The sequence below is a fragment of the Lygodium microphyllum genome, chromosome 1, assembly GCF_053477565.2.
Source record: "Lygodium microphyllum isolate KBCC chromosome 1, Lygodium_microphyllum_v1.1.10, whole genome shotgun sequence".
NCBI lineage: Eukaryota > Viridiplantae > Streptophyta > Polypodiopsida > Schizaeales > Lygodiaceae > Lygodium > Lygodium microphyllum.
This window is the reverse complement of record NC_141135.1, coordinates 36121654-36149296: the sequence shown is the minus strand read 5'-3', so window position 1 is coordinate 36149296 and position 27643 is coordinate 36121654. Positions and strand designations below refer to the sequence as shown.

Here is a 27643-nt window from a genome sequence, read left to right as displayed (position 1 = left end):
ATGATCTCCGTTTCCCACACCTGCTGAAACAAAGCTTGCAATGGTTTCGCCAGTTGGGTAGCGAAAGCTTCAAAGAACTCATTGGTGAGACCATCCCAACCCGGACTTTTATCTTTGGGCAAGTGTAACAAGACGTCCATAACCTCTGCCTCACCAATATCTGACTCCAGAGTAGCTTGCATGTCCTGCGGAAGCTGATTACAGACCAGGTCATAAAAAACCGAACGGGTCTGAGTAATTTGGGCTGAAGGTGGAGAAGCGGAACCGAGAAGGTCACGGAAATAATTCTTGCACATATGCACAATAGTCTGTGGATCCAAGATAAGGTGGCCTGCTGCATCCTCGAGTCTGGTCAGATTCTCTCGAGCAGGAGAGGCATGGAGAGCTCGAAAGAACTTATGAGTCTGACATGCACTATCTTGCAAAGTCTCTGTCAGATGTTGCAATTTGGCCTGCTGATACGATTTTAGTTGAAATTCTTTAATAAGATCAGCCACCCGCATGGCCAGTGCAAGCAAAAATGCATCATCCGGAGTGTCCACCAGCAGGGAGTGAACCAAAACCAGCAGGTCCGCCGCCGCCTGTCGACGTCGCCGACAAAGAGAGGCATGATAGATCCCATACTGCCGAGCAACCCGCTGCATATTAGAGAGCAATCTTTCAAATGACGCAGTGCCCTGAGAGGAAAAGTCTAAGAAGAATCTGTCAAGCAATTGCTGCATATAGCCCTGAAAAATCGCATGCTTCAAGTAGGACGAGTTGAAACGCAAAGGGAGTCTCTCCAGAAATTGCTTGAAAGGTGCAATGGGTTGTGCAAGCAACTCGAACTGCAGAGGGAAATGGTCCGACAAGGCATATTGCTGCAGCACCTTTATTTCGAGCATCTCAGGCAGAAAATTATCATTCTGTATGATATATATACGGTCCAACCGCGACCATGTTGTTGCATACTGGGCCGAATGGAAAGTAAATCCTGTAGAAGACGGGTGTAACCAGGACCAGAGATCTTGCTTAAGAACAGCAAGAGCCAACTCATGCCACATACGACTTTCCGGCGCATCCATTACCGAGTGCTCCGATGTGGACTGGGAAGAATCAACACACATATTGAAATCCCCCATGAAGAAGCCCCGTCGGCCAAGTGACAAGGAAGTCTGCAAAGTTTGCCAAAGCTCCCGGCGAGATAACGAATCATTCGGAGCATAGAGGCCAAGTAACCATAAGATTTCTCATTCGAATAAAATTTCAACCACCAAAAAGCGGCCATGAACATCATTTTTAATAAGAACAGGCTGATATTTGGCATGTATAATCATGAGCACACCCGAATAATGCATGGCTGGTGTTCCTGCATAGAACAAACAAAAGCCATGGCAATCCACAACTTTTCCGGCGTCACCGTGACTCTTGTGCTCAACAGTGCACAGGACATCCCACTGATTCTCGTACAATGCAGTCCACATGGCATGTTGCTTGTGTCGAGAACAAATTCCTTGCACATTCCACGTGGCTATTTTCATGTGTATGCAAAACACAATCAGGTACGAGGCACAGCTTGCCTCGATTTGACTTTGTCGGTGAGAATGTCTAGGACTCCCTCATCCAAGAAATCCGCCAACACCGCAAAAGAGTTCTGAGCACCAGATTTGGAAGTAGACGGCATATCTGCTTGCTTCGGGTTGGAACGTGGATAACGGTCCCATGAGGTAATGACGTTGCCTCTGGTATCAAAAGCCAGCTTTGCAGGTGGACCCTTTTAGACGATCCGAATACATATTCTTGGCGGGCTGAGGACGGCGGCCGGAGGAAACCATAGCAGGAGCAGAGCGCTCGGAAGACAACATTTCCTTCTTGCTCATATATGTACGCATGGAATCTTGTGAGGTAGTAGGCACAGTACTCTCCATGCCAGCAACAATCCTGTTGCCTTTTTTTGCACGTACTTCAACCCAATCAGTGGCACAGGAATCCAGACCCGAAACCTGTTGTTTACCTTTGGCCAAAACTTGGGGCGGGTGGATAGTATCCAATGACGGAGCATCACACACCATATCTTCCATGGGTGGAGCAACATGGCCCGCATCTGAAATGTGTTGCTGCTCTGGCCATTCGGCCATAAAGTGCCCCAACTGTCCACAGGAAAAGCAATGGCCTGCAAAATTGCCCCATTTCAAACGAAAGTGTAACGAATGCATGCCAGAGCAATTGAGGCGTAACCAAGCAGGCCTTTTCCGTGCAGTATCCCATAACATGCACAAGCGGTTGCCATTCACAGCCCTGAGACTGGGAGGAACCAGAACCGTGCCCACAGCGGCCATAGCATCCTTCAATAGCGGCCAATAAACAGCCAGACAATTTTCCACTTCCACCCACACAGGGCATTCACGTTGCAGGAGGCGCTGAAAATCTGCCATCGAGTGCCATGGAACCACATGAACCAACCGACGATCAAAAAACAAAGACAGTTTAGACAGGAGAACAGCACGGTGCGTCTCAGTTTTCAAGAGGACCTCAAAAAAACCTCGGGACCCAACAAAAATCTCTTCAACACATTCCCCTTGTAGCAGACTCTGCAGCCATTGGCGAATACGGGAAAGCAGCGGGATTCGACCAGTGAAGAAGAGTATCACAACGCGATCATAAAATACCGAAAAGGAGCGTAGGACAGTTTTGGGGTCGACGGTAGCTTCCAGAACATCGTCAGGTGCAAAGTCAGAGAAGGCTTCCTGATTATGTTGAACATATTCGCCAAGCAGAGTGTTGGCAAATTCCAGCAGATGCTCCCAGTCAACCTCCTGAGAGTCCACAGAATCCGAAGCAACCTGCGCATAGGAACGATCCTGAATAACACCTATCTCTTCCGAGGTATGCTTGGTACGTTTACCCGCAGGCTGGATGTCAGGACCCGGGGGCAGCTCTTCAGTGCACGGAACCATATCCTCCGGTTCCTCAGCATCAGAATCCGGGCCAACTGCTGCCACCGTTTGGTCTATGAAATCCAGATCCAAACCAGCCATCTTGTATGACGAGCTGATCTCGAAGGAGGACTGACGCACAGTGAAGATCACTGTCGGCTGAGTTAGAAATCTGCACCCCTGTAAGCTGGTTTTGCACACGGCGAAGGACGACCCTCAAGACGTCACACGAACAGGTTGCAGGCATTAAAAGTCTGGGGCGACCACCACGGTGGCTGACTGGTGAGGGCAGCGTCTCTCAGGCGTCGACGGGGCCATAGCCACCCTGACACAGAGGAAACGAGCACAGGCAGCGCAGGTGAGCGGTCATCAGGCGAGCCGGATCCGACAGGCACAGGCAAAGAGGGGCGGGACAGGCGGACAAGCTCAACGCGTCGGCGGTGCCCACTGTCAAGGTGCGCACGTCAGGCGAGGGTAGGGACAGGACTAGGCTAATTGGCGACGGGGCAACCTGGCTCGTGGGCGACGGGGCGCGCAAGCGACAGGGCGCGCTCAGGCGACAGGGCGCGCAGGCGACGTGGCAGTCAGGCGATGGGGCGCGCAGGCAACAGGGCGCGCTCAGGCGACAGGGCGCGCAGGCGACGGGGCAGTCAGGCGACGGGGCGCGACGGGGCACTCAGACGACGGGGCGTGCAGGCACGCAGACACGCAGGCGACGGGGTTCTCTCTGCCATCTCTCTCTCTCTCTCTCTCTCTCTCTCTCTCTCTCTCTCTTGTGGTTTTAAGACAACAAGCTTACATGAGAAATACAAGAGTCATGACAATGTAGCAGAAAAGACTCTCGAATGCCAAGGAACTAAATCCTCCTTAGGGAGAAAACTAGCAGGCTGAACAAAATCCAACTGCCAATGAAGAAGACCTTTCAACCTAGCAAGATGACTTTAAAGCCCAGAGGCAGAATCAAAGATGAAAGCATTTTGGGTGACTCAAATGTGTCGAGAGCCCCAAAATCTTTAAAAATGAAGCAATATTTTCAAATGTGGCTGCACCGGAGTAGGATATTTTGCCTTGCCAAAGACCTAATGGATGGAGGGAAGGACCTACCACAGCCCTCCAATGCCTAACAACATGGACCAAATCTTTCTAGCCAATCGGTAAAAGATGAATCAATGGTAGGAATATTTCACATTGGTAGTACAAAAGAAGCAACTACCATTTGAAATACCGTGCTTGGACAAGGTCACCTATCAACATTCTCCAAAGAAAGACTTTGCATTTGGACAAGGTCTTATTAAGCCACCCTCCATAACAGGTGATCTCCACCATGCCTACTTTTGTGTAATCCCCAAATAGCATTCGCCTTGATCACCAACCAACAATGATGGAGGAATTAGGCTGCAAAGAGAACATAATCAAGAAGCGAGATATCCTCCATAGTACAACCATTGCCCTAGGGCATTGGATGAGTGACTCCATAGTAAAACCATTGCCCTACGGTATCAAAGCATGAGAATCCAAGAAGCATGCTGCTGTTGTAAAGTATGGCTTCAAGAAAAAGAAACAAGTAGCAGAGATATTGTTGAGCAGTTCAGTTCAACAAGAAGAGGAGAAAGAAGAAGCAGCGCTGACCTGCTTGTCGACTCCCTCTCTACCACAACCTACCAGTGTGCACCTTCTAGCTGTTAACCTGTCAATGTCACTTCTGCTTCCACATGCTGCAATGCCCACGCTCGCCTCCCGTCAACCAATCGGCGCTTCCTTAGGCACCGTTCGCAATCTGACCAGGACGGCAATCTTTTCCACTTGTTGACCTACAAGCTGCCATCTCTCAGTGCCACATCAACAATAGTTCCTGCCCCATCACTAACCCAAAGGGGGGAATTCACTAGATTCATTTATTGATGTGTGAACACACATTATTGTGTGTAAAAGTGTATGTTTGGGTGTGAACACCTTTTACTCCACTCAAGGGTCAAAGGTGTAGGTGGATACCTCAGCCTATATATTCAGACCCTATCACTTGTACTTTCATTACAAACTATCACATCAATCTATTCAGCTTGTTGTGTACTTGCGAGAGTTCTCTACACAGCCATAGTTAGTTTCCTTTCTTATTTTGCTTTGTGCTACATATTTTGCCCAGACAATTGTACCATCATACACATGATTGTAACTCATGGTCTCATAGGTTATTTTGGCCTTTTGTAGACGTTAATATATCATTTCATTTCTCTGTGTGTGTGTGTGTGTGTGTGTGTGTGGAGGTTCACCCTCCATAGCCTGCTGGTTTGTCTTCATGCGCTCCATGCCCAACAAAATGTCCAATATGCCTTTATAGTAGCAACAATGTTCCGTTGAGCCAATAGAAATAAGGCATCCATTAATCTCAAAGTTACATGCATTAATGCCTAATTTAGGCTCCTTTAACCAAAAAAGCAATTAGAAGTAGTTCCAAACCAAAAGGCTTTAAAATTCTCTATAAAAAAGTATGTTGTGGCCATCAAGTTCAATCCTACACTTTGCTTTTTCAGCTACAAGCCATCAGCCCTTGCTCTCTTGCTGCCCACACCATAAAGGACCTCTATGCCAACCGTTGGAGGGCATCAGCAGCCAAGAGGAGGTCTGCTGCTTGCATTGCCAACCATCTGCTTGTGTCGCATACCTGCACTGCATCATCACCAGCTGTTTGGACTAATTGACAGCCACCAGCCTATCCAGCTTCCATCCAGCTGGTCTACACAGTTACCATCAGTCTTGGAATACCAAAGCCTGTCTTTGCAATCCTGCAACCTGTGTTTTGCTGCTTAAGAGGGCTAATGACTCAGACATCATTCACCTCTGCCCAGACCTTGAGACAAGGAGGTTCAGGCCCCCTTATTGTATCATTCATATTCTCATTCACTTATTCTCACATTGAGCATGCTAGAGGCCGTGTTTATTGCGTTGTTATACATTTTGTGTTTCTCTTTATTTGTAATACCATTTCTTTATAAATCCTTGAGTACTCCGATTCTACAACTTTCTCGCTTGAAGTTGTTCCTCACCAAGGACAATTTCCAAGGTTGCAGACTTGAGGGAAGCCGCTGGCTGTTCAGATCTTAGACTAGAGATTCACATTGCAGTCTTCCATGCAAAAGAAGCACACACCCAAAACCTGAGACTTTAACCCTGCATCAATATTATTTTCAAAAAACAACTATCGACCATAGGAGATAGGGATGGTGAAAGTGAAGCCTACAGATTGTAGCTGTTAGCTGGCCATCAAAAACAGGCTACAACAGTGGAGGTAGGGTTGGCTACTTGAGGAAAAATGCAGGGAAAGGAGATGGAAGCAACAGGAGGCAAATAGACCGCAATAATTCTGGCAAAATGACATGATAGAACAAGGTGAGTGGCAAGGAGACCGGGGGTGTCACAAGCACTGGCAAGGAAAGGAGTGGGTGCAAAGGGCGTAGGCACGAATGCTGCATCGAGGAAGATGGCATGAGGAAACCAGTCCCAATAGCATGGGCTGACAAATCTTGGCAGGCTCACAAAGATACATCCAAATAAATGTGTTCCTAATGCTTTAGATAAGAAGATGGCTGTAACTCATCTCTATAGAAACACTGGGGAAAAGTAGTTGACCACTGCAAAATAATGAATGACTGCCTCAGGAAAGGCATCTTTTCTTATTGATGGGTGGACACAAATGGAGAACGCTCACCATCATTTTTGACATATAAGGAGTCCCCTTCGACATTGCACCGTTTACAGAACTCCAGAAGAGCCTGCATTTAAGACAGACAGGGACTTTAGATTATTCTCATGAGCATCCAAATCTAGCAGCAATTGTCAGTACAGATAACAAAACCACTTTGTTATTATTCTCACGAACATCCACATCCAGTGGCAAATGCCAGTGCAGACTTATGTACACCTACTTCTTGTATATTGGTTATTATATAGCTAGAATCAACCAAGCAGTTTCTCATTGGTTGACCTTAAATACAAAGATAAAACCAAGATAATCAGACAAGTACAATATATTGGAAGGCCACTCCATCCTAGCAGTTGTTGTGAACAAAACTTAACATGCACTTGCATATAGTACGTAAAATCTACAGACTTCTGAGGGGAGTTGAGAAATGGCTGGAGAATGAGAGAATGCTGTAGAGGGAGAAATTTCTGATTTTCTTCGGCAAAACCACCTCCAATTTGCTACTGCCCTAATAAGGAGATTCCAACCTGATGTAGCCTTCAGTCTGGAGCCCAAGACGGCTGTCACCAGCCTCCAACAACTGTCACATGTTTGTTTTGGCCATTCTTTCTGTGCAAATAAAATGTGGCTAATTATATTACTTCAGAAAGAACCCTGAATACAAAGAAGTGCTCATGCTCAATAGACTAGCTGGAGCTGATGCAGAGTCACAGATATATCAAGTATGCAAGCCTCTCAGGATGGTCTAGGGGGGATGGGGGCAAGAAGCCATGGAGGGGCGCCATCTGGGGCTGCCTGTCTGCATCATGAAGAACAAATCCTGGCTGCCCCAAGTGCCCACGAAATGAAAACAGAGATCCTGATGAGCTTCAGACTGGCCTTGCACCTAGTCCCATTGGCCACGGAGAAAGTGGATGATGGAGGCCCAAAGCTCTGCCGAAGTTGCCTGTACTGAGAGTCTCTCCCTGCCAAAAACCGCTTGACACCGCGCCTTCCAGATGTGCCATCCAGGTAGACTCCCTACGATCTCCCATACCTCAAAGCGCTCTGTTGTAGGCTCCAGTACCTGGCGTTTGGGTAGAGCCTCCAAGCTGACCACTGCGCACGACCTAGCCTCAATAATGAAGATCGTGTCTTGCATCTCAGCCTCATACAAAAGGTGATGGCACTTGACTGCCTGCTAGCAGAAAGCTCCCCATGAGATACATCCAAGCCTAGGTGCTATACGGCGGAGAATGCGGCATGCTCCTCTCCACATGAGCTGCGCCGCCTCACACGACCAAAGATAGTGCTTTGGAGTTTCCAGAAACTGCTGTGTGCAGTGTTTACAACCTCCATCCTTCTGCATCTGGGCTAACCAACTCCCCACTGCCAAGCCTCCATGTGCCAACAGCCATAAGAGATACGATACCCTCCTCGACCTCCAGCTCTCCCATTGGCAGTGCCAAAACGTTTGCCAAAAAGCATCCGTGATGCTGTGCTCCGCCTAGTACCTGCTACGCGACGGCGCCCAGACCATGTCCTGCATCAGCACGTGTCTGGCAATTCTGGCTGTGTACTCGAGGAACCTCAGTGACTTCTTGGCAACCGCAGTGGCCGGCCATAGCCAGTCTCTCGAGTCCCACTCCAGCTCATCAAGTGGCCTGCTGTCCCATATCCATAGGAACCACTCCCAAAGCTCCTCCCAGAACACATAAGGGTCCAGCCGCCATGTCTTCCCCTAAAGGCTAACAACCCGAATCCTTCTCCATGGAAGGACAACTATCCCCTCATACTGCTACACTCTGTCAAGGACCAGACGCCCCCCCTCCTACACGGTGAAGAAAGTCCCATGTGGGGCGCCACCCACTCTACCTGCAACCTATAGGGGGATACCTATTGGTGAAAACCTAGCGGCCGATCATACCTCATTGGGCTGTACCGGCTCTCATATCAAGGGGTCAAGCCACTCTTGAGGTATTGATACGTCAATCTCCCTTCTGCTCAACTCAACTCCTCTCTTGCAACTTGATGCCAAATGCAACACCTCCTAGTTCACCATCCTGTACGCCTCCCGCCATGTCCTGATGTTACGAGCTGGGCCCGCCTCCTAACCAGCCCACTGGATGTGGGGGCGCTCGCCAATCTGTACGCCATCCCGATCTCTGACCTGGGGGTTCCAGATCACCGGCTGGCAGTCTATCTCCTCTTGGCATCCTACGAGGCTCTGAATTAGGGCCTTATGGAGGCCCTGCCACACACGAAGTAGGCTATGTAGAAAGGAGGATCTGGGGGGCATGATCTAAGCCGTCGTAAAGATCCATCTCAAGGATGGCCTCCAATCACCGCCAAGCCTCGGTCTACACTCGTGGGGACCCTCCTGCAATAAGATTTTCCAAGTTTGCCCTCGTGGTGTGAGACGGCGGACTACTAACTTGCCCAAAAGAGCCAGACTCTGATACTCTCGCTCTATGATCCCAAGCCCTTCCTCTAACCGATGCCGGATGATAATCGCCCGGGCCACCTTGGCCCGGGAGTCCCTAGAGCTGTCTGTCTTGGCTGAGAGGGAATTCCGCACTAGGCAGTGAAACTGAACTACACAGGACGAGGAGAAGCACCAACACGAGGCGATGTACCAAGCGGTCGCTAAGAGGACCTCGTTAACCACCAGGGCTTGGCCCGCTCGGAAAAGGCCATTAGTACTCTAGTAGGTCAGCTTCCTCCAAATATAGTCGAGGACTGGAAGAAACTGCTCAGCAAGAGTGATGTCGAGTCCCACCTGGAAGCCTAGGTAACGGACGGTCTCCCCTCTGTACACCTATCTAAATCTTGAGTGGACGCCTCACTCTGTGCTAGAGTCTAGGTCCGTAAGGAAACCAGCCGCGCAGTTGATTTTCCCTCCCACTACAAGGAAAAACACCTCGAGAGCTAGTCTCACTCTCTCCAGCATTAGCTCATCGTCCTCTATGTAGAGTGTTGTCCTCTATGTAGAGTGTTGTATCATCTCCATACTCTGAGTCTAACAACTCCATCTCCTCTCTCAACGGAAGTCGGAGGCCACGTAACCCGCTCACACGTGACCTGAAGTCAGACATCGTCAGACATCGCCTCTGCAAAAAATAGTAGCAGATACGGGGCCAAGGGGCAGCCTTGCTCGACCGACCTTTTCAGCCGAAACTCCTCCCCTCGCCTGCCACCAATGAGAAACCTCCTGGTAGCCGATCTATAAAGTGCGGAGACCCCGCGGATCCATGCCCGGGGAAAGCCCAACCTCACCATGGTGCCCTCTAAGAAGTCCCAGTCAACCCTGTTAGAGGCTTTCTCAAAATCCAAGAGTAGTACCGCCAATCCCAAACCACTGTGTTGGGCCCACTCTGTCGCCTCAAAGAAGGTGAAGACATTGTCTAGGATGCTTCTATCCTGGACAAAGCCTGTCTATGTGTCGTGAATGATGTCTGGAAGCAAAGGGCGGAGTCGCCTACCAATCATCTTTGCCAGTGCCTTATAGGCCACTGACAACAGGGTGATTGGTCTCCACTCGGATAGCTCCAACCCATCTCCCCCTTTGGAGAGGAGACTGATAAGACCTGCCGATAGACTCTCTGACATTCGTCCTGAGCTGAAAATCTCTTGGAAGGCCAGTAATAAGGGGCCCTTCACCACCTCCCAGTAGGTCGTGAAGAAGGCCTTAGAGAGGACATCCTTTCTTGGGCATTTCTGCCCGTCCTATGTATGGAAATTCTCCTCTAGTTCCTCTTCTGTAAAGGGGGTCTAGGACAGAGTGCCCATCTCCTGTGTCAGGAGGGATGGGATGTGATCCCAAACTTGCTGTCTTCATCGCTGTTCTCTTGCTGAGGCTATCTCCTGCTGGAAAAGGCATTAGTAGTAGATGATGCCAATCTCCATCACCTTATCTCCACTAGAGCGAATCCTCCCATATTGATCCTGAAGGCTGCGTATTTGTTCTCCTAAGGTGCGGGGCTGATGCAACTAGAAAAACTCCCTACACATTGTGTCCCCCTTTCATGCCCAAAAGGCTGTTGAGGTACGGAATGAGAACTCTAAGTGCCTATCCTCTACGTTAGCGAGGGCTACTCGTGCGTGCACCTCCACTATGTGGAGGATGGGATCCCTTGATTCCTCCTGTAGTAGTCTGTGCGGGCTGCTAGGTCCTGCCAGAGTATTATCTTCTCCTCCCACCTTGAAAGAGGCAGGAAGGACAGTGTCGAAGAGCCGTCCAAAGTCCTCCACTAATTGGCGGTACTCTATCGCTAGTTCGGGGAAGAGTGGGGTGAGCGAATGTCTAAGGAATTTCTTGTGGAGCGCGAATGCCTCCACTGTGGAGCCACTGTACCAAGAAACCCTGTAGTAGATGACCCCCTTTGTGGAAAAATAGGGTGAGCTAGCCAGTAGCTCACGGGTTGCGTCTGCTGAGGTGAGTTGTACCATGAAGATTCCTTGACCCATGAGAACCACCTCCACGATCTCCGTTGTGCCGATGCACAGCGTGGAGTGAAGCCAATCCCGAAGCTGGGCCCTAGATGGGAAGTGCCCTATGACATGACCAAATATCGTTGTTTCTTTTAGCTCTAGCTCAATGGCATGGATGGCTAAGAGCTGTTGCTCAAAGAGGACGAGGCGTAAGGTGTTTGACTAGGGGGCACTCACAAAATGCATTGGCGTCTGACCAGAGCGTTTCCATTGCGCGTCCCTGCTAAGAACCTACCAATCACTTTGTTGTGATGCCGGAGGGGGAGTGTTGCTGCAAATGGAGGGAACAACATGGCAGGGGGGCACGAAAGAGAAGGAGCTGGCAACATAGTGGGACGGTGGAAGGGGGGAAAGGCGCAATGGCAGGCAGGCTAGAGGAGGGCGGCGCAATGGGGACCACCGGGGGGAGGGGAACCCAATGGCGACCAGGAGGAGGGAGGCGCAATGGCGCGACAGGAGGGGGGGGGAGGCGCGATGGCGGGTAGCAGCACGACGGCAGGGAGCTAGAGGAGCCTTCATCCTAGCGGATTTAATGTTTTGGCCATTCTAGGCTGTCACTTGCTATTGTAGGCCTTCAAATAGCTGTTTTCAGCTTTTGGTCAAGTTCCAAGTACTATAGAAGAATTCAACTGCCTCTTTTCCTTCTCCAATAGCCTCCTCCTCTCTCATAGAAGCTAGAATAGGCTTCCATCAACACCCAACAACGTTTTTCCTACTTGCATGGGCAAGTTTTGCAAAGTGACAGCCTTCGAATCCCAATTTTCTAGCATTATCCAACTTATTAAACCAATTGTTAGAATATTAATTCTAAAAATCAATTTAATAATTATTCTAGTGCTCCAAAGTTTAATTTCACTAGCTAATAATTAAATTAGGTAAGCCAATTTGTCTCCCAAGTGTCCTTGAGCAATTGTTGACCCTTAGACTACCATTAATTGATTCATTAATACCTAGTGTCTAATGTCACCACTGAGATTAGTAGCCAAAACCTAACACTAGGTACCACCTAGTACCCAAAACTTGACAGGAGGTACCGCCTAGTGTCCTTGAGCAATTGTTGACCCTTAGACTATCATTAATTGATTCATTAATACCTAGTCTCTAATGTCACCACTGAGATTAGTAGCCAAAACCTAACACTAGGTATCACCTAGTAACCAAAACTTGACAGGAGGTACCACCTAGTACCTATTAGGTATAACTTTACAAGTCTTGCCGTTGGCACGAACTGATATCTTTAGATCCTAGGTGGCATGCTATGAAATAATTGACGTGTACCTCACATGTGCAAGTAACATTAGGACATTTCATTAGCTTTTAATTAAATACAAAGCAAAACAATAAAATTTCACATCCTTGTGACAGACCACTCCCTTGAATTCCTTGCGATCGTCCTCAATTGCAATGCAATAAGCCAAAGTAAAACATACTGCACTAGAATTTCCCAAAAAGGGCATCTTAGTAAAAACAACATTGGCCACTGTTGTTTAACCATGCTAAGGCCAAACACTTGGTGAAAATTTCTAGCCAACACACACAAAACATAAGACTCATAAAGAATCCAACACTGCTGCTAGAAGCCCATAGAATGCATTTTCCAATAGCATATCTCAATTGTTCTGATCAAGTGACCATAGCAAAGCATAAACTAACCATAAACCATCGTTGAATTGTCAATGGCATTCATAAAAAATACTGCTCTCCACAAAACTAGCTCAATACCATTGAAAATTGAAGATAATCCACCAATGAAAACCACCAACTGATAATCGATCTCTGATTATCGTAGATTGATACAAATTAATGCATACGGATGCAAATGTATACCTTCAAAGCTGCAATGAAAACCAGACCCATCTGCATACCAACTACATCAACTAGTACATTGAATAATAACCTCATGGTAGACATACTCTCAATACTATACTCGGGATGCATGCTAAATACATCCCAGATCCACAATATACGAGAGTTGTCCATCACTCTAGACCTCTGCTTTGCTAAAACCTAAGTGAGCCGGATCCAAAGTCCACTCTAACCGAAAAGTCTCAATGTAAAGTTGCAACAACCGAGGATAATCTACCAAGTCATCCTCTTCCATCCACTTAGCATCCATTGGTGAATAGTTCTAAAACTTTAAGAACTACCTTATCTTTATGTGTCAAAATCTGCTCAAGTACCAAAATCTAATCCAACTTCTCAACCTCTCGCTGAATTTCAGCAGATATTCTCAGGCACATCACTATTAAAAGGCCTCAACAAGCTTACATAAAGGCATTGTGTGCCAACCACTGTGGATGCAATTTCAGCCTATAAGCAACATTGTTGATCCTCTCTAACACCTGGAAGGGCCCATAGTATCTCATACTCAATTTTGGATGCAACCTCTCTCTACTTTTCATCTTATTCAACTTTGCCTTTTCAAAATGCAACAATATATAATCGCCCTTTACAAACTACAAAGCACCTCTATAGCAATCAACTGCCTTCTTTTGCTTCTCTTGAAACCTCTGAAGAGCATACTAAACTTTCGCATAGGCTATTTTCAACATATTCATGAGTCTCAAAGATCTTATCCTTTGTGTGCAAAATATGGGGTACTTTCTTGCCACCTTCCCCAACCTCAAATGGAGCTTTGCCAATGGGACTATGCACTATATTATTGTATACAAACTCTACCAAAGGCAAATATTGCTGCCATTGTTATTTATGCCCATATACATAGCATCTCAAGAGATCAAGTACTGTAGAATTTACCTCTTCTAAGACTGACCATCTATTTACGAATGGAAGGACAAAGAAAATTTCACCATGGTCCCATATTTTCAAATAGCCCCTTCCAAAGAAAATTGATCATTTGAGGGTCTCGATCACTCATGATCGACTTTGACATGCCAAAATACTTAAACATGTTGCAAAAATATGTGTGGCACATGATCAACACCAGATGAAGAATTTGTATCACCAACACTCATTCCTTCAGCCTCGAAACCACTAGCGGATGCAAATGCATTATCATACATGCCACTTTGTCCCCCAAGTATCATGCCAATGTTGCCATATATGGGGTTATGCATATTACCAGACATACCCGGATACATTGGGCCTACATACCATGAGTTGTGCCACACATTCCCGTATGCCACCAGACACGGAAAATAGTGCCACCACCAAAGTATCCTAGCTGCCCCATCGCTCACTCATGGTGATGGCCAGATGTATGCTGAAGGCAAAGAGAGATGAAGAAGAACTGGAGAACCGAGAATCGGCATTAAGAACATGCCACCAAGAACTCCGGATTTGGATATTACCCTACAGAAGCCCGTGATCCTCAAGAAAATAACGCGCTATAAGGACCCACGGATGATGATCCGAGCACATGGCGCGAAAAAGAGACCAACAGAGTGTCAGCATATGAGTTTGGGCATCTAAAATAGCCCCTCCACCCATGCGTTTGGGGGTGCACGCATGTGACCAACAAATCCAGGAAATGCCTGCATACAGAAATCCTTCTTCCATAACATGAAACGAATACACTGAGTAAGAGCATTTAGTGTAGTAGTAGTCCAGGGCAGCAATGGTAAGAAATATGTGAGCTTTGGCAACATAATTGTCCGCGCTACTTTGAGGCGAACATGGAAGAGCCAGGCCTGAGACTTCCAATACAGAAACTTAGCCGCCAGTTTCTATGAAATCCAGTGTAGGAGCTGCTTTGGGGGAACATCAATACCCAGAGGGTACCCAAGATGCCTGACAATGGAGCCACGGAAAACAACCATTCCCTGCCAGTCCAATGACTGCAAATCCGACTCCGTGAAGCAGAGAATGGCTGATTTCAAAGCATTGATGCGAAGACTTGGAAGCCTGACCAAAGAGAGCCAAAACATCTAATGCTTTGCGAAGGTTATCCTTGTCCGCAGGCAGAATCATAAAGCTGTCATCAGCAAAGGATTGACTAATGAAGTGCTGTCCAGAAGGAAGTGAAAATCAAGCCAACTGAGTAGAAGCTGCCATGTCACATAACATCGAAAGAACAGGATAAGTCGCAAGTGCAAAGAAGAGAGGACTCAAAGGGCACCCCTGTCTGACAGAGCCGGCAAGGACAAATGGCTCGGTAATGCCTCCATTCAGCATGACTCGCGAAGACACCGCAGCACTAATGGTGTAGATCAAACGAGACATCTGAGCACCAAAGCCCATAGTAGACATAAGTTCTGCAATGAAAGACCTGTCCAAATAATCAAAAGCCTTTTCCAGGTCCAATTGAATTACTACAACCTCCTGATTAGAATGCCTTGCATAATCAATCGCCAGTTGCGCATTTAATACATTGTATAGAATGTTTCGGACCTTAATGAAACCATATTGGAGAGGATGCACAATGGCGGGGAGATGCTTATGGAGCCTATTCCCCATTACTTTGGAAAAGATTTTATACATAGAACCCATCAAAGAAATTGGGTTGAAACAAAGCCGTCAATGGTTTCAACAGTTGGGTAGCAAAAACCTAAAAGAACTCATTGGAGAGACCATCCCAGCCAGGACTTTTATCCTTGGGCAAGTGTAACAAAACATACATAACCTCTGTCTAACAAATATCTGTCTTTTTTATTGTAAAAGGTAATTATATTAATTACAAAAAAAAGGTAGAAGTTTATATGATTACACGATACACGAGGGCTCTAAGCCAATGTGTGTAAAATCCCAGTACGAAGCCACGAAAGAGTTACACAAGTCATGGCAAAGACATAGAGGAAATTGCCATATGCCAGGGATGTAAGTCCTCCCGACGGAACAAGTCCCAGTGCCAAATGAGATCTATCTGCCAATGCAAGAGACCTTTAAGCCTGCCAATGTGTCTCAGTACATTGGAAGCCGAATCAAAAAGAAAGGCATTCTGAGTGGTCCAATTGTGCCAACATCCCCAATATCTAAAAAAGTGGAATAAGATCTTCATATGCAATTGTGGCGGTGTGGGGTATTTTGGGCGCACAAAAACCCAATCAAAAGGGGTTAGTGAGAAATAAATCCAATCGAAAGGGGTTAGTGACAAGAGCGACTAGATATTCTTAGCAAGCGAGCAAGAAATAAATCGATGACGGCCCAATTCCACAGTAGTGGTGCAGAAGAAACAATTGCCCTTTGAGAACGGTTGGAAAGGGCCGAGGCAAGACAAAGACCACCAATCATCACCCTCCAAAATAGCTCCACCACCCAGGCGTTTGGGGGTACATATATGTGACCACGAAATCCACAAAATACCTGCATGCAATGAATCCTTCTTCCATAACATGAAACGAATGGGGCGAGTGAGAGCCTTCAAAGTAGTAGGCGTCCACCGCAGCAATGGCAAGAAATATATGAGCATTGGCAGCATAATTGTCTGAGCCACTTTGAGGCAAACATGGAAGGGCCACCCATGCGACTTCTAATACATAAACTTAGCTGCCAGTTTCTGTGAAATCCACTCTAGTACTTGCTTTGGCCGAATATCAACACCCAAAGGGTACCCAAGATGCCTGACAATGGAACCACGGGGAACAACCTAACACTGCCAGCCCAATGACAATAAATCAGACTCCGTACAACTGAGAATGGCTGATTTGAAAGCATTGATACGAAGACCAAAAGCATGACCAAAGAGCGTCCAAACATCTAATGCCTCGCGAATGTTGCCCTTGTCCACATGCAAAATCATAAAGCTATCATGAGCCAAAGATTCGCTAATGAAGTGCTGTCCCAAAGGAAGAGACAATCCGGCCAGCTGAGTAGAAGCTGCCATTGAAGATAACATTGAAAGAACCGGATGAGTCGCCAGGGCAAAGAAGAGAGGACTCAAAGGGCAACCCTGTCTCACCGAGCATGCAAGGGCAAATGGCTCTGTAACACCACCATTGAGCATAACTCGCGAAGAAGCCGCAGCACTAATGGTGTAGATCAATTGAGATATCCGAGTACCAAAACCCATAGTAGACTTAAGTTCTGCAATGAAAGACCAACTAAATAGTCAAAAGCCTTTTCCAGATCCAATGAAATCAATATCACTTCGTCACTCGAGTGGCTTGCATAGCCAATAGTCATTTGCACATTTAAGATAGTATGCAGAATGTTGCGGCCCTTATTGAAACCATATTGAAGAGGATGCACAATAGCTGGAAGGTGCTTGTGGAGCCGATTCGCCAAGAGTTTGGAAAAGATTTTATACATCAAACCCATCAAAGAAATTGGTCTCCAATGTTGCAACATTGACGGCGAAGGAACCTTTGGAAGCAGTTTGATAAGGCCTTCTTTCCATGAGGAAGGCATGAACCCTGTTTCCCAAACCTGTTGGAACATAGCTGCCAATGGCTTCACCAGTTGGGTAGTGGAGCTCTCAAAGAATTCATTGGTGAGACCATCCGAACCAGGACTTTTATCCTTAGGCAGGTGTAACAAAACATCCATAACCTCCTCACAAATATCTGCCTGCAAAGTAGTTTGCATATTAAGTGGAACCTGATGGCGGACCAGATCATACAAGACTGAGCGTGCATGCATAACCTCGTCAGAAGGCGACGGAGAAGAACCAAGAAGATCTAGAAAATAATTCCTTCACATATTGAGAATGGTCTGCGGATCAGTCACCATTCCACCTTCTGAATCCTCGAGTCTAGTCATATTTTCTCGAGCCGGAGAAACATGCGGCACGCGAAAGAACTTATGAGTCTGACAAGCACTATCTTGCAAATTGTGAATCAAATTGTGTAGTTTGGCCACCTAATGTTTTGGATAAAGGTAAACAACAGGTTTTGGGTTTGGATTCCATGCGCACGTATATGCTTGCCTAATGTTTCACAGGATTCCATGCGCACGTATATGCGCAGGAAAGAAGTGTGCTCTTCACAGCATGCTGCGCGTACTATGGTTCCTTCTACTCTCCGTAATCAGTCTACGAGGACAGTATATACAGACGGTCCAAAGGGCCCACCTTCTAAGTTGGCATTTGATACTAGAGGTAATGTGACTACACCCTGGGATCGTCGTTATCTCCATTCCATCCCCAACACAGTGGATATCCCATCTACCTCTAAAGCTGGCCGTCAGAATTCTTTTGTAGTATTAGCTGATTTTCTGGATGAAGGTGTCCTTGACATTCTAGCAGAAAAGGTTAAATCGAGGCAAGCGGTGCCTCGTTCCTGATTTTCTTTTTGAAGATATATGAAGATAGCCATGTGAAATGTACGAGGCCTTTGTTCTCGCCATAAGCAACATGCCATGTGGACTCTCTTGCATGAGAATCAGTGGGATGTCTTGTGTGCGGTTGAGCACAAGAGTCATGGTGAAGCAGGAAAAGTTGTGGATTGCCATGGGTTTCGCTTGTTTTATGTAGGGACACATGCTATGCATTATTCTCGTGTGCTAATGACTATCTATCAAAAATATCAGCCTGTTCTTATTAAAAATGATGTACAGGCCGCTTTGTGGTAATTGAAATTTTATTTGAAGGAGGAATCTTATGGTTGTTGTGCCTCTATGCTCCGAATAACCCTTTATACCGACGGGATCTTTGGAAGAGTCTACAGAGCTCCATGTCACTTGGCAGAAGGGGTTTTTTGATGGGGGATTTCAATATGTGTGTGGACTCTTCGCAATCCACTTCAGGGCACTCGGTGATGGTTGCTCCGGAAAGTCGAGTGTGGAATGCCTTTGCTCCTGTGGTACTTAAGCAAGATCTATGGTCTTGGCTACACCCTTCTTCTACACAGGGTTTACTTTCCATTCCGCACAGTATGCAACTACATGGTCGCAGTTGGACCGAATGTACATCATGCAGGATGATGATTTTCTTCCTGAGATGCTAGAAATGAAAGTCTTCCAGCAATATCCCTTGGCTCCAGCTTGAGATACTTGCACAACCCATTGCACCTTTTATGCAGCGGAGGACTTACTGGCTTTGGTTCGTTCGCTACTGGTGACACCCTAGATGATGAATCTCTCTCTCTCTCTCTCTTTTTTTTTTCGTAAAAGGTAATTGTATTAATTACGAAAAAAATACAAGATTACTTGATTACAAGATACATGACGACAATCCAAGCCATCATGCGAAGAGGTGCTAAGTACTACAAGTTACAATTTCATGGCAAGGATGCGGAGGAAATTGCCATATGCCAAGGACGGAAGTCCTCCGTAGAGAGCACATCAGAACGATGAAGAAGAGCTAACTGCCAATACAAGAGGCCCTTAAGCCTTACAATATGCCGCTGAACATTATGGGCGGAGTCAAACAGAAACGCATTCCGAATGGTCCAGTTATGCCAACAGCCCCAGTATCGAAGAAAGTGATACATGAGCTTCATATGTGGCTGTGCGGGAGTAGGGTATTTGGGCTGGCCCAAAACCCAATCAAAGGGGCGCAGTGTGATACCAACCACCCCTCGCCAAACGGCCGACAAAAATAACTAGACTTTCTTAGCGACGGGGCAAGAAATAAATCGGTGGCGGGCGGATTCCATAGTAGTGGTACAAAAGAAACAAGTGCCATTGGAGATTCGTCGCTTGGAAAGAGCTGAAGCAAGCGGAAGACCCCCAATCATCACTCGCCAAAGAAAGACTTTGTATTTAAAGGGTGTCTTGTTGTCCCAGCCCTCCATCACAGGTTACCCTCCACCATGACCGGGATTTGCGCAATCCCCATAAAGCATTCGCTTTAGTAACTAGCCATTGATTATCTTTAATCAGAAGATGATACACTTGGTTGGCAGAAGCTTTGCTCAAATGCAGCCGGCCTTGAAGGTCCCAATCCTGCCAGGGATGATCCGAAACAAGAGCGCGAAAGGGTTGTCTGCTCTGGATCACCGTCAATAGCTGTTCCCATAAAGGCCTATATCCACGAGGGATCCTGAAAAGCCGCCTAGCAGTACGAAACGATAGAAGCACATTGCGACTGGCAAGGGTGGCATCCGCAACCGAAGACAAGCCCAAACGTGCCATTCGGTTGAATTGTGGTCTAAGCTCATGTTTACCTTCCCACGAAAGTAAACGTGAGACTGCCAGTAATTCCAATTGAAAAGAGTTAGTAGCCAATCGATCCTCCGGAGGGTGCCACTGAGCCTTTTGAAGAACGTGTTGCCAGGAAGACACCAAATGAGTAAGCAGCGAGGAAGAAGAACTGGAAAACTGCGAATCCGCATTCAGAACGTGCCACCAAGAACTCCGGAGTTGAATATTGCCATGCCGAAGCCCCTGGCCGTCGAGGAAATACCGGGCGATAACGACCCACGGATGATGATCATCCGAGCACATGGCGCGGAAAAGGGACCAACAAAGTGCCTGCATGTGAGTATGGGCATCTAAAATAGCTCCGCCACCCATGCGTTTGGGGGTGCACGCATGCGGCCAGGAGATCCAGGAAATGCCTGCATGCAATGAGTCCTTCTTCCATAGCATGAAGCGAATAGACTGATCTCTCTCTCTCTCTCTCTCTCTCTCTCTCTCTCTCTCTCTCTCTCTCTCTCTCTCTCTCGTAAAAGGTAATTGTATTAATTATGAAAAAAAGGTACAAAAATGCATGATTACAAGATACACGATGGCTCTAAGCCATCGAGTTACAAAAGTCATGGCAAAGACGTAAAGGAAATTGCCATATGCCACGGAAGCAAGTCCTCCCGAGGGAGTAAGTCAGAGTGGCGAAGGAGATCTATCGGCCAATGCAAGAGACCTTTAAGCCTCGCAATATGTCCCGGAACATTAGAGGCCGAATAAAAAAGAAAGGCATTCCCAGTGGTCCAATTGTGCCAGCAGCCCCAGTATCTAACAAAGTGAAACAAGATCTTCATATGCGACTGTGCCAGTGTGGGGTATTTGGGCCGTACAAAAACCTAATCAAAAGGGCTTAGCGAGAAACCAACCACTGCTCGCCAAACCGCTGACAAGAGTGACCAGATATTCTTAGCGAAAGGGCAAGAAATAAATCGATGACGAGCCGATTCCACACTGGTGGTACAAAAGAAACAATTGCCGTTAGAGATTCGACACTTGGAAAGGGCTAAAGCAAGAGAAAGACCAGCGCTCCATCACAGTGGCCTTCCACCATGACTGAGATTTACGCAATCCCCATATAGTATTAGCTTTAGTAACCAGCCATTGATGATCTTTAATCAGAAAATAATACACCTGGTTAGCTGAGGCCTCTTCTAAATTCAACCGACCTGCAAGGTCCCAATCCTGCCAAGGACGATCCAAAGAAAGGGCAGTAAACGGTTGCCTGCTGTGGAACACTAGCAAAAGCTGTTCCCATAAATCACGGTATCCACGAGAAATTCTGAAAAGCCTCCTAGCTGTACGAAACGATATCAACACATTGCGAATGGCAAGGGTGGCATGTGCAACTGAAGTCAAGCCCAAACGTGCCATGCGGTTAAATTTTGGTCTGAGCTCATGTTTGCCGTTCCAAATAAGTAATCGCGAGGCTGCCAACAATTCCAGTTGAAAAGAGTTAGTATGCAAGCGGTCCTGCGCTAGATGCCACTGAGCCTTCTGAGAACCAACTTCTAGGAACATACCAAATGAGCAAGCAGAGATGATGAAGGACTAGAAAACCGAGAGTCTGCATTCAGAACATGCCACCAGGAGCTACAAATTTGGATATTACCATGCACAAGCCCGTGATCCTTAAGAAAATAACGGGACATGGCACGAAAAACAGACCAACGAAGTGTCAGCATATGAGTTTCGGCATCCAAAATAGCCCCACCACCCATGCGTTTGGGGGTACATACATGCGACCAAGAAATCCATGAAATGCCTGCATGCAAGGAGTCATTTTTCCATAACATGAAACGAATGTACTGAGTAAGAGCATTCAAAGTAGTAGTAGTCCAAGGCAGCAATGGCAAGAAATATGTGAGCATTGGCAACATAATTGTTTGAGCCACTTTGAGGCGAACATGGAAGGGCCAAGCCTGCGACTTCCAATACAGAAACTTGGCTGCCAGTTTTTGTAAAATCCACTCTGGTAGTTGCTTTGGCCGAACATCAACACCCAAAGGATACCCAAGATGCCTGACAATGGAACCACGGGGAACAACCAATTCCTTCCAACCCAATGACTGTAAATCTGACTCCGTGCAACTGAGAATGGATTATTTGAAAGCATTGATATGAAGACCACACGCTTGACCAAAGAGCGTCCAAACATCTAATGCTTTGCGAAGATTATCCTTGTCCGCACGCAAAATCATAAAGCTGTCATCAGCCAAAGATTGACTAATGAAGTGCTGTCCAAAAGGAAAAGACAATCCAGCCAACTGAGTCGAAGCTGCCATAGAATATAACATTGAAAGAAACAGATGAGTCGCAAGGGCAAAGAAGAGAGGACTCAAAGGGCAACCCTGTCTCACAGAGCGTGCAAGGACAAATGGCTCGGTAACACCGCCATTAAGCATAACTCGCGAAGAAGCCGCAACACTAATGGTGTAGATCAAGCGAGACATCTGAGTACCAAAGCCCATAGTAGACATAAGTTCTGTAATGAAAGACGAGTCTAAATAATCAAAAGCCTTTTCCAGGTCCAATTGAATCAATACCACTTCCTGATTAGAGTGCCTTGCATAGTCAATAGCCATTTGCAAATTTAAGATATTATGCAAAATGTTTTGGCCCTTAATGGAGCCATATAGAAGAGGATGCACAATGGCCGGAAGATGGTTGTGGAGCCGATTCGCCATCACTTTGGAAAAGATTTTATACATCGAACCCATCAAAGAAATTGGTCTCCAATGTTTCAACATTGACGGTGAAGGAACTTTTGGAAGCAGTTTGATAAGACCTTCTTTCCATGAGAAGGGATGAACCCCGTTTCCCAAACCTGTTGAAAGATAATCGTCAATGGTTTCACCAGTTGAGTAGCAAAAACCTCAAGAAATTCATTGGTGAGACCATCCCAACCGGGACTTTTATCCTTGGGCAGGTGTAAAAAACGCCCATATCCTCCGCCTCACAAATATCTGTCTCCAAAGTAGTCTGCATGTCATGTGGAACCTGATTGCGGACCAAATCATAGAAAACTGAGCGTGCATGAGTAACTTCGTAGAAGGTCAAGGAGAAGAACCAAGAAGGTCTAGAAAATAATCTTCTGATTAATCTCTCCTCTCTTCCTAGCAGCCGAGAGGAGGTGAATCGCATCATTAGAATGGATATCATCCAGACAGACACAGCTAGGACAATACAGTCTTCATAGCAGCCGGCCGCATCTCCCCCGGCCTGCTACAGGCCTCCCTCGCGCCCCGGACTCGGCACCCATATCACACCACCCGAATTCTCAGCCACCTCCCACCACCGCCCATCACGCATCCGCCACCACAATGAGGCCAGATGCACACATCCCCTGAGCAAGCCCAGGAACCGCGAGGAAGGGATGGGCTGGAGCAAGACATCCCCGTCACCAGTCAGGCAACCGCACAAGAGGGGAGAAAAATGAGAAATACTCAGCGATTTGGAGCAGCATTGACAAGGTAACAGACTACCATACAAGGAAAGGCATGGAGGCCCTCCGAGATGTATGCAAGGCGCATGAGCAAGACATCAGCAACATCAAGGAAATCATGGCAGCAATGTGCGCAGAAACTGCACACCAAATCAAGGAGGAAATAAGCACGAAAGTGCAAGACTGGACGAACAAAATCTACGCCGAGATCGCATCACACTTCACTTCCTGGAAGGTGGGCATTGAAACGTCCCTCCAGGAGAGAAACAGGGTGATCGAAGAACTGAGGCACGAGCTCGATGAATATAGAAACCAGTTGGAGCTACTCAAGAAGGAGGAAGGAGAAATCACCAAAACAACGCCCACCAAGGTGCAAACCCAGATCAACGAGCTGAAGACACAAGTAACAAAGGAGCTCAACACATGGGCGAATATAGTGAAACAAGCACAAGCCGAAGCGGCCGAGAACTCCAAATGGATTGAGATAGCAAAGAAGTCACCAACAAAGAAGGAGGAGTTTGTGAACGCAGCACTAGAGGAGGAGAAAAGGAGAAAGCTTAGAGCACTCCACATCGGGGTAGTCGGATGGAAGGAAGGGGATAGCCCCCTGGCAGATGCCAAACAAATCTGTGAAAAGCTGGGAGTAGCGGACCCTCAAATAGTGGAGAATGCATGGCGCGTAGGGAAAGACCTCACCAAGGGAAACCCTCTTATCCTCAAATTTGCCAATCTAGAATCAAGACGAGCCTTCCTCTCCAAAAGGACAGCTCTAAAAGGGGAAAAAGTCTACCTAGAGGATGACCTCACACCCGCACAGGTGGCACACCATAAAGAATGTATGCCACAGATCCAAGAGGCTCGCAAAGCGGGAAAATGGGCAGTATACAAAGATGGTCGTGTCATCATCACAGATAAACGCCAATGACGGGGCACGGCCTATGAGACCCACCTGAGGTTTGCAGTGTGGAACTGCAACGGAGCTATGAAAACAGATGCATGATTATTCCAGGAGACCTTCACCGGCAAGGACATCGTCCTCTACACGGAAACCCACCAAAGCCCAGGCACCTACTTACCGGAAGTGAGCGGATATAGATGGGAGACGGCATGCCGCCCTAGAGCCCGAACAAAAGGAGGGACCCGAGGGTCCGGAGGGGTGGCTGTGTTGTACAGGGAGGAGTTACAGCCCACAATGCAAGTCATGCGGAAAGATGAGGAAGCCCGGTTCATGTGGATCCAGATACACACAGATCGCCCCCGAGACATATACATGGCGGTGTGCTATTTCCCACGAACACACTCCCCATACGCATCACCGAAGGGTGAGTCACCATACCTACCACTGTACGAAGATATCATGCACTACTCCAGCTTGGGGGATGTCATGTTGGCCGGAGACTTCAACGCACCCACAGCACAGAGGCAGACCCCCTTCTTCGAGAGCGAAGACCACATGTACAAAGAGATCGCACCGGAGGAGATAGGACTCAACCGGGCATCACAGGACATCGCCGAATGCACCGAATATGGTGAACACCTACTGGCGTTAGGGGGGGCACACGGACTAGCCATCCTCAACAGTCTCGACAGATGGCCCGGGTCGGAGGCCCTCACATGGTTCCTACACAAGCACGCGGCCAATTGCACGGGACCGGGGGCACATGGAGCTCCCACACAGAAACTGGAAGCAAGCACATTGGACTATATCCTCGGCCCTCTATCACTTATCCCCGACATCCAGTCCTTTAAAATATCACCTCGCCCACTCGCAATGACTGCCGATCATGCCTACCTGCAGTTTGACATAACCTGCAAGTATGACCTAATCCCCCTAGCAAGCAAACCCCCCCCCCCCCCCAAGATTCCCCAGGTACCACTTTACCAAGCTAACGGCGAGCACATACTCCGACCATCTCTACTGGAGCCTGCACGAAATGGACCCCCACGCACCCCTGGAGGAGGTCACAGCACAGTTGGCGGGCACACTACACACCTCGGCTGCCGAATACTACCCCACACATTCCCCCACTCCACCCCTCTGAACAAGAAGGTCCCACAAAATAGCTGGTACGATGCAGAGTGCAAGGAAACCCGGCTCCGTCTTTAACAGGACGAAGCACAGGGAGTACACACGCATAAACAAGCACGCTTGATCTTCCGTCGTCTAGTGCGACGGAAGAAACGAGCCTACCTCTCCAAAGTGGAACACAAATTCTACCAGCTATTCTTAGGTCAGGACAGCAGAGAGGCATGGAAGGCGTTTCGGGAACCCCAAGCCCAGACACCCATCACCTCCCCGGACACTTGGCACGCATATGCAACCTCACTATACCGAGTACCCAAGCAGCCCCAGCTACCCCGGCCCCCAGGGAGCAGACCCAGATCATCCACATTCTTTAGCACGGGGCAGGTTCAAGACACCATTGATAGACTCCAAAATGGCCGTGCCCAAGACCATGAAGGCTTGGTAGCAGAGCATTTGACCCATGCAAGAGACATACTGGTACCTCTGCTAGCACACATGTTCAACAGAGCCCTATGCGAAGGCTTCACTACCAGCTGATCAGCCAACACCATAGTACCTATCCTGAAGACCAGAGACCCCATGGTTCCCACGAACTACCGAACAATCATGGTTGGCCATGTACTAGCCAAGCTCTATGGATCCATACTGGACCACGAGCTGAGCAAGTGGGCAGAGCAACACCGACATCGAGCGGCAGGACAAGCAAGGTTTAGGAGGGGTTTCTGCACCCTTGACCATATCCTCACACTGAGAGCCATCATAGAGGAGGGCAGATCACACGGAAGACTAATGCGAGGCTAAGCAGCCCTCGGGTCAATGGAGAACCAATGTGCCCGCATACAGTTCCAAGAACCCCGGACAAAGCTCTGGCTTTTTGACACCTTGGTCACACCAGCCCTCCTATACAGGGCTCCCATATGGGGGTCAAGTCTTTACCACACGTGGAGGGCCCCACAGAACCAGCCACTGCCTACGGAGAAGGCCACCTATGAGGGATGGGAGCAGATGGAGAGACCCTTAATACTTATGATCTCACGGATGATCCAAAGCAAGCCCTCCGTACCGCACAAGATCATCCGCGCAGAGCTGGGGGCACCGCCCCTCGTGGCTGAGGCCCTCTTCCAGACCGTGACCTTCTTGCACCGAATATGGGACCTGCCCCGTCACAAGTATCCCAGAATCGCCCTGGAGTCATCCAAACAGCTCTATGGCCTGAGTGTTGGTATGCCCGAATAGAGACTTGGCTACGGCTCTATGGCCTCCACATGGACCACCTCCCCCCACTACAATACAGTCTAGACTGCCCACACCTGGAGCTCAGCCGAGAGGAGGTGAATCGAATCATCAAAATGGATATCATCCAAACAGACACCGCCAGGACATGGGTGACTGCCACGTCGGAACTAGGAACCAAGAAGGCTTTCTACCGAGAGCACTTCCTGCACATCTCCCCAGATGGCTTCATTACCCGCCCAAGCTACATGGACACACACCTGTCCCACGGGGTCAGAAGTGCCATCGGACAGATCCGCACGTCCTCACACCAACTACGGGTCAAAACGGGCAGATACAAGGCCAACCCCCTCCCCCCAGAAGACCGAATCTGTCAGCTCTGCCATCTCGAGCCAGAGACAGAGGAACACTATATCTGTAGTAGATGCCCAGTGTACTATGAAATCCGGGGACGCTTCCACTGCCTATTCAGCGAAGGATTCGGACCACTCTCCAAGGCGATGGAATTCAAAGACCAGAGATGCCTGGGGCTCTTTCTACTGGAAATTCGACGCCACAAAGACCACCTCCTACGAACCACGGAGCAAAGACAAGGAGCCACCAATCAATGCACACTCAACGAATTCTACCAAATACCAGCTACCCTCCCCACCACCGAGCCCCCACCAGCCCCACCCGCCTCCCAACCCCGGGGGACCACCTTAGAAATAGCCACAGTGAGAGGCAAAGCCCGGCGCCCACGCCCCACCGGCCCCCGTCCCCGCAGAAGACACATGTCGCAGATACAAAGGATACTACGCCACCACCGGAGGGCTGTGCCCCGCTGCTTTAGTCTC

The 27643-nt window shown here is 47.9% G+C and overlaps 1 protein-coding gene across 3 annotated transcripts in view; it reads right to left on the bottom strand.

Annotated features, from left to right (window-relative positions):
- The window catches only part of EDD1 (glycine-tRNA ligase), a 218578-nt gene that overhangs the window by 55007 nt on the left and 135928 nt on the right, over positions 1-27643 (bottom strand). For all 3 annotated transcript variants that reach the window (XR_015690444.1, XM_087675465.1, XM_087675475.1), the window contains exon 16: positions 6622-6685. Coding sequence is in view for 2 of the 3 variants with exons in the window: in XM_087675465.1 (XP_087531591.1) it covers positions 6622-6685 (64 nt within the window). In the remaining variant the exon portion in view is untranslated. The remainder of the gene's footprint in view (positions 1-6621; positions 6686-27643) is intronic.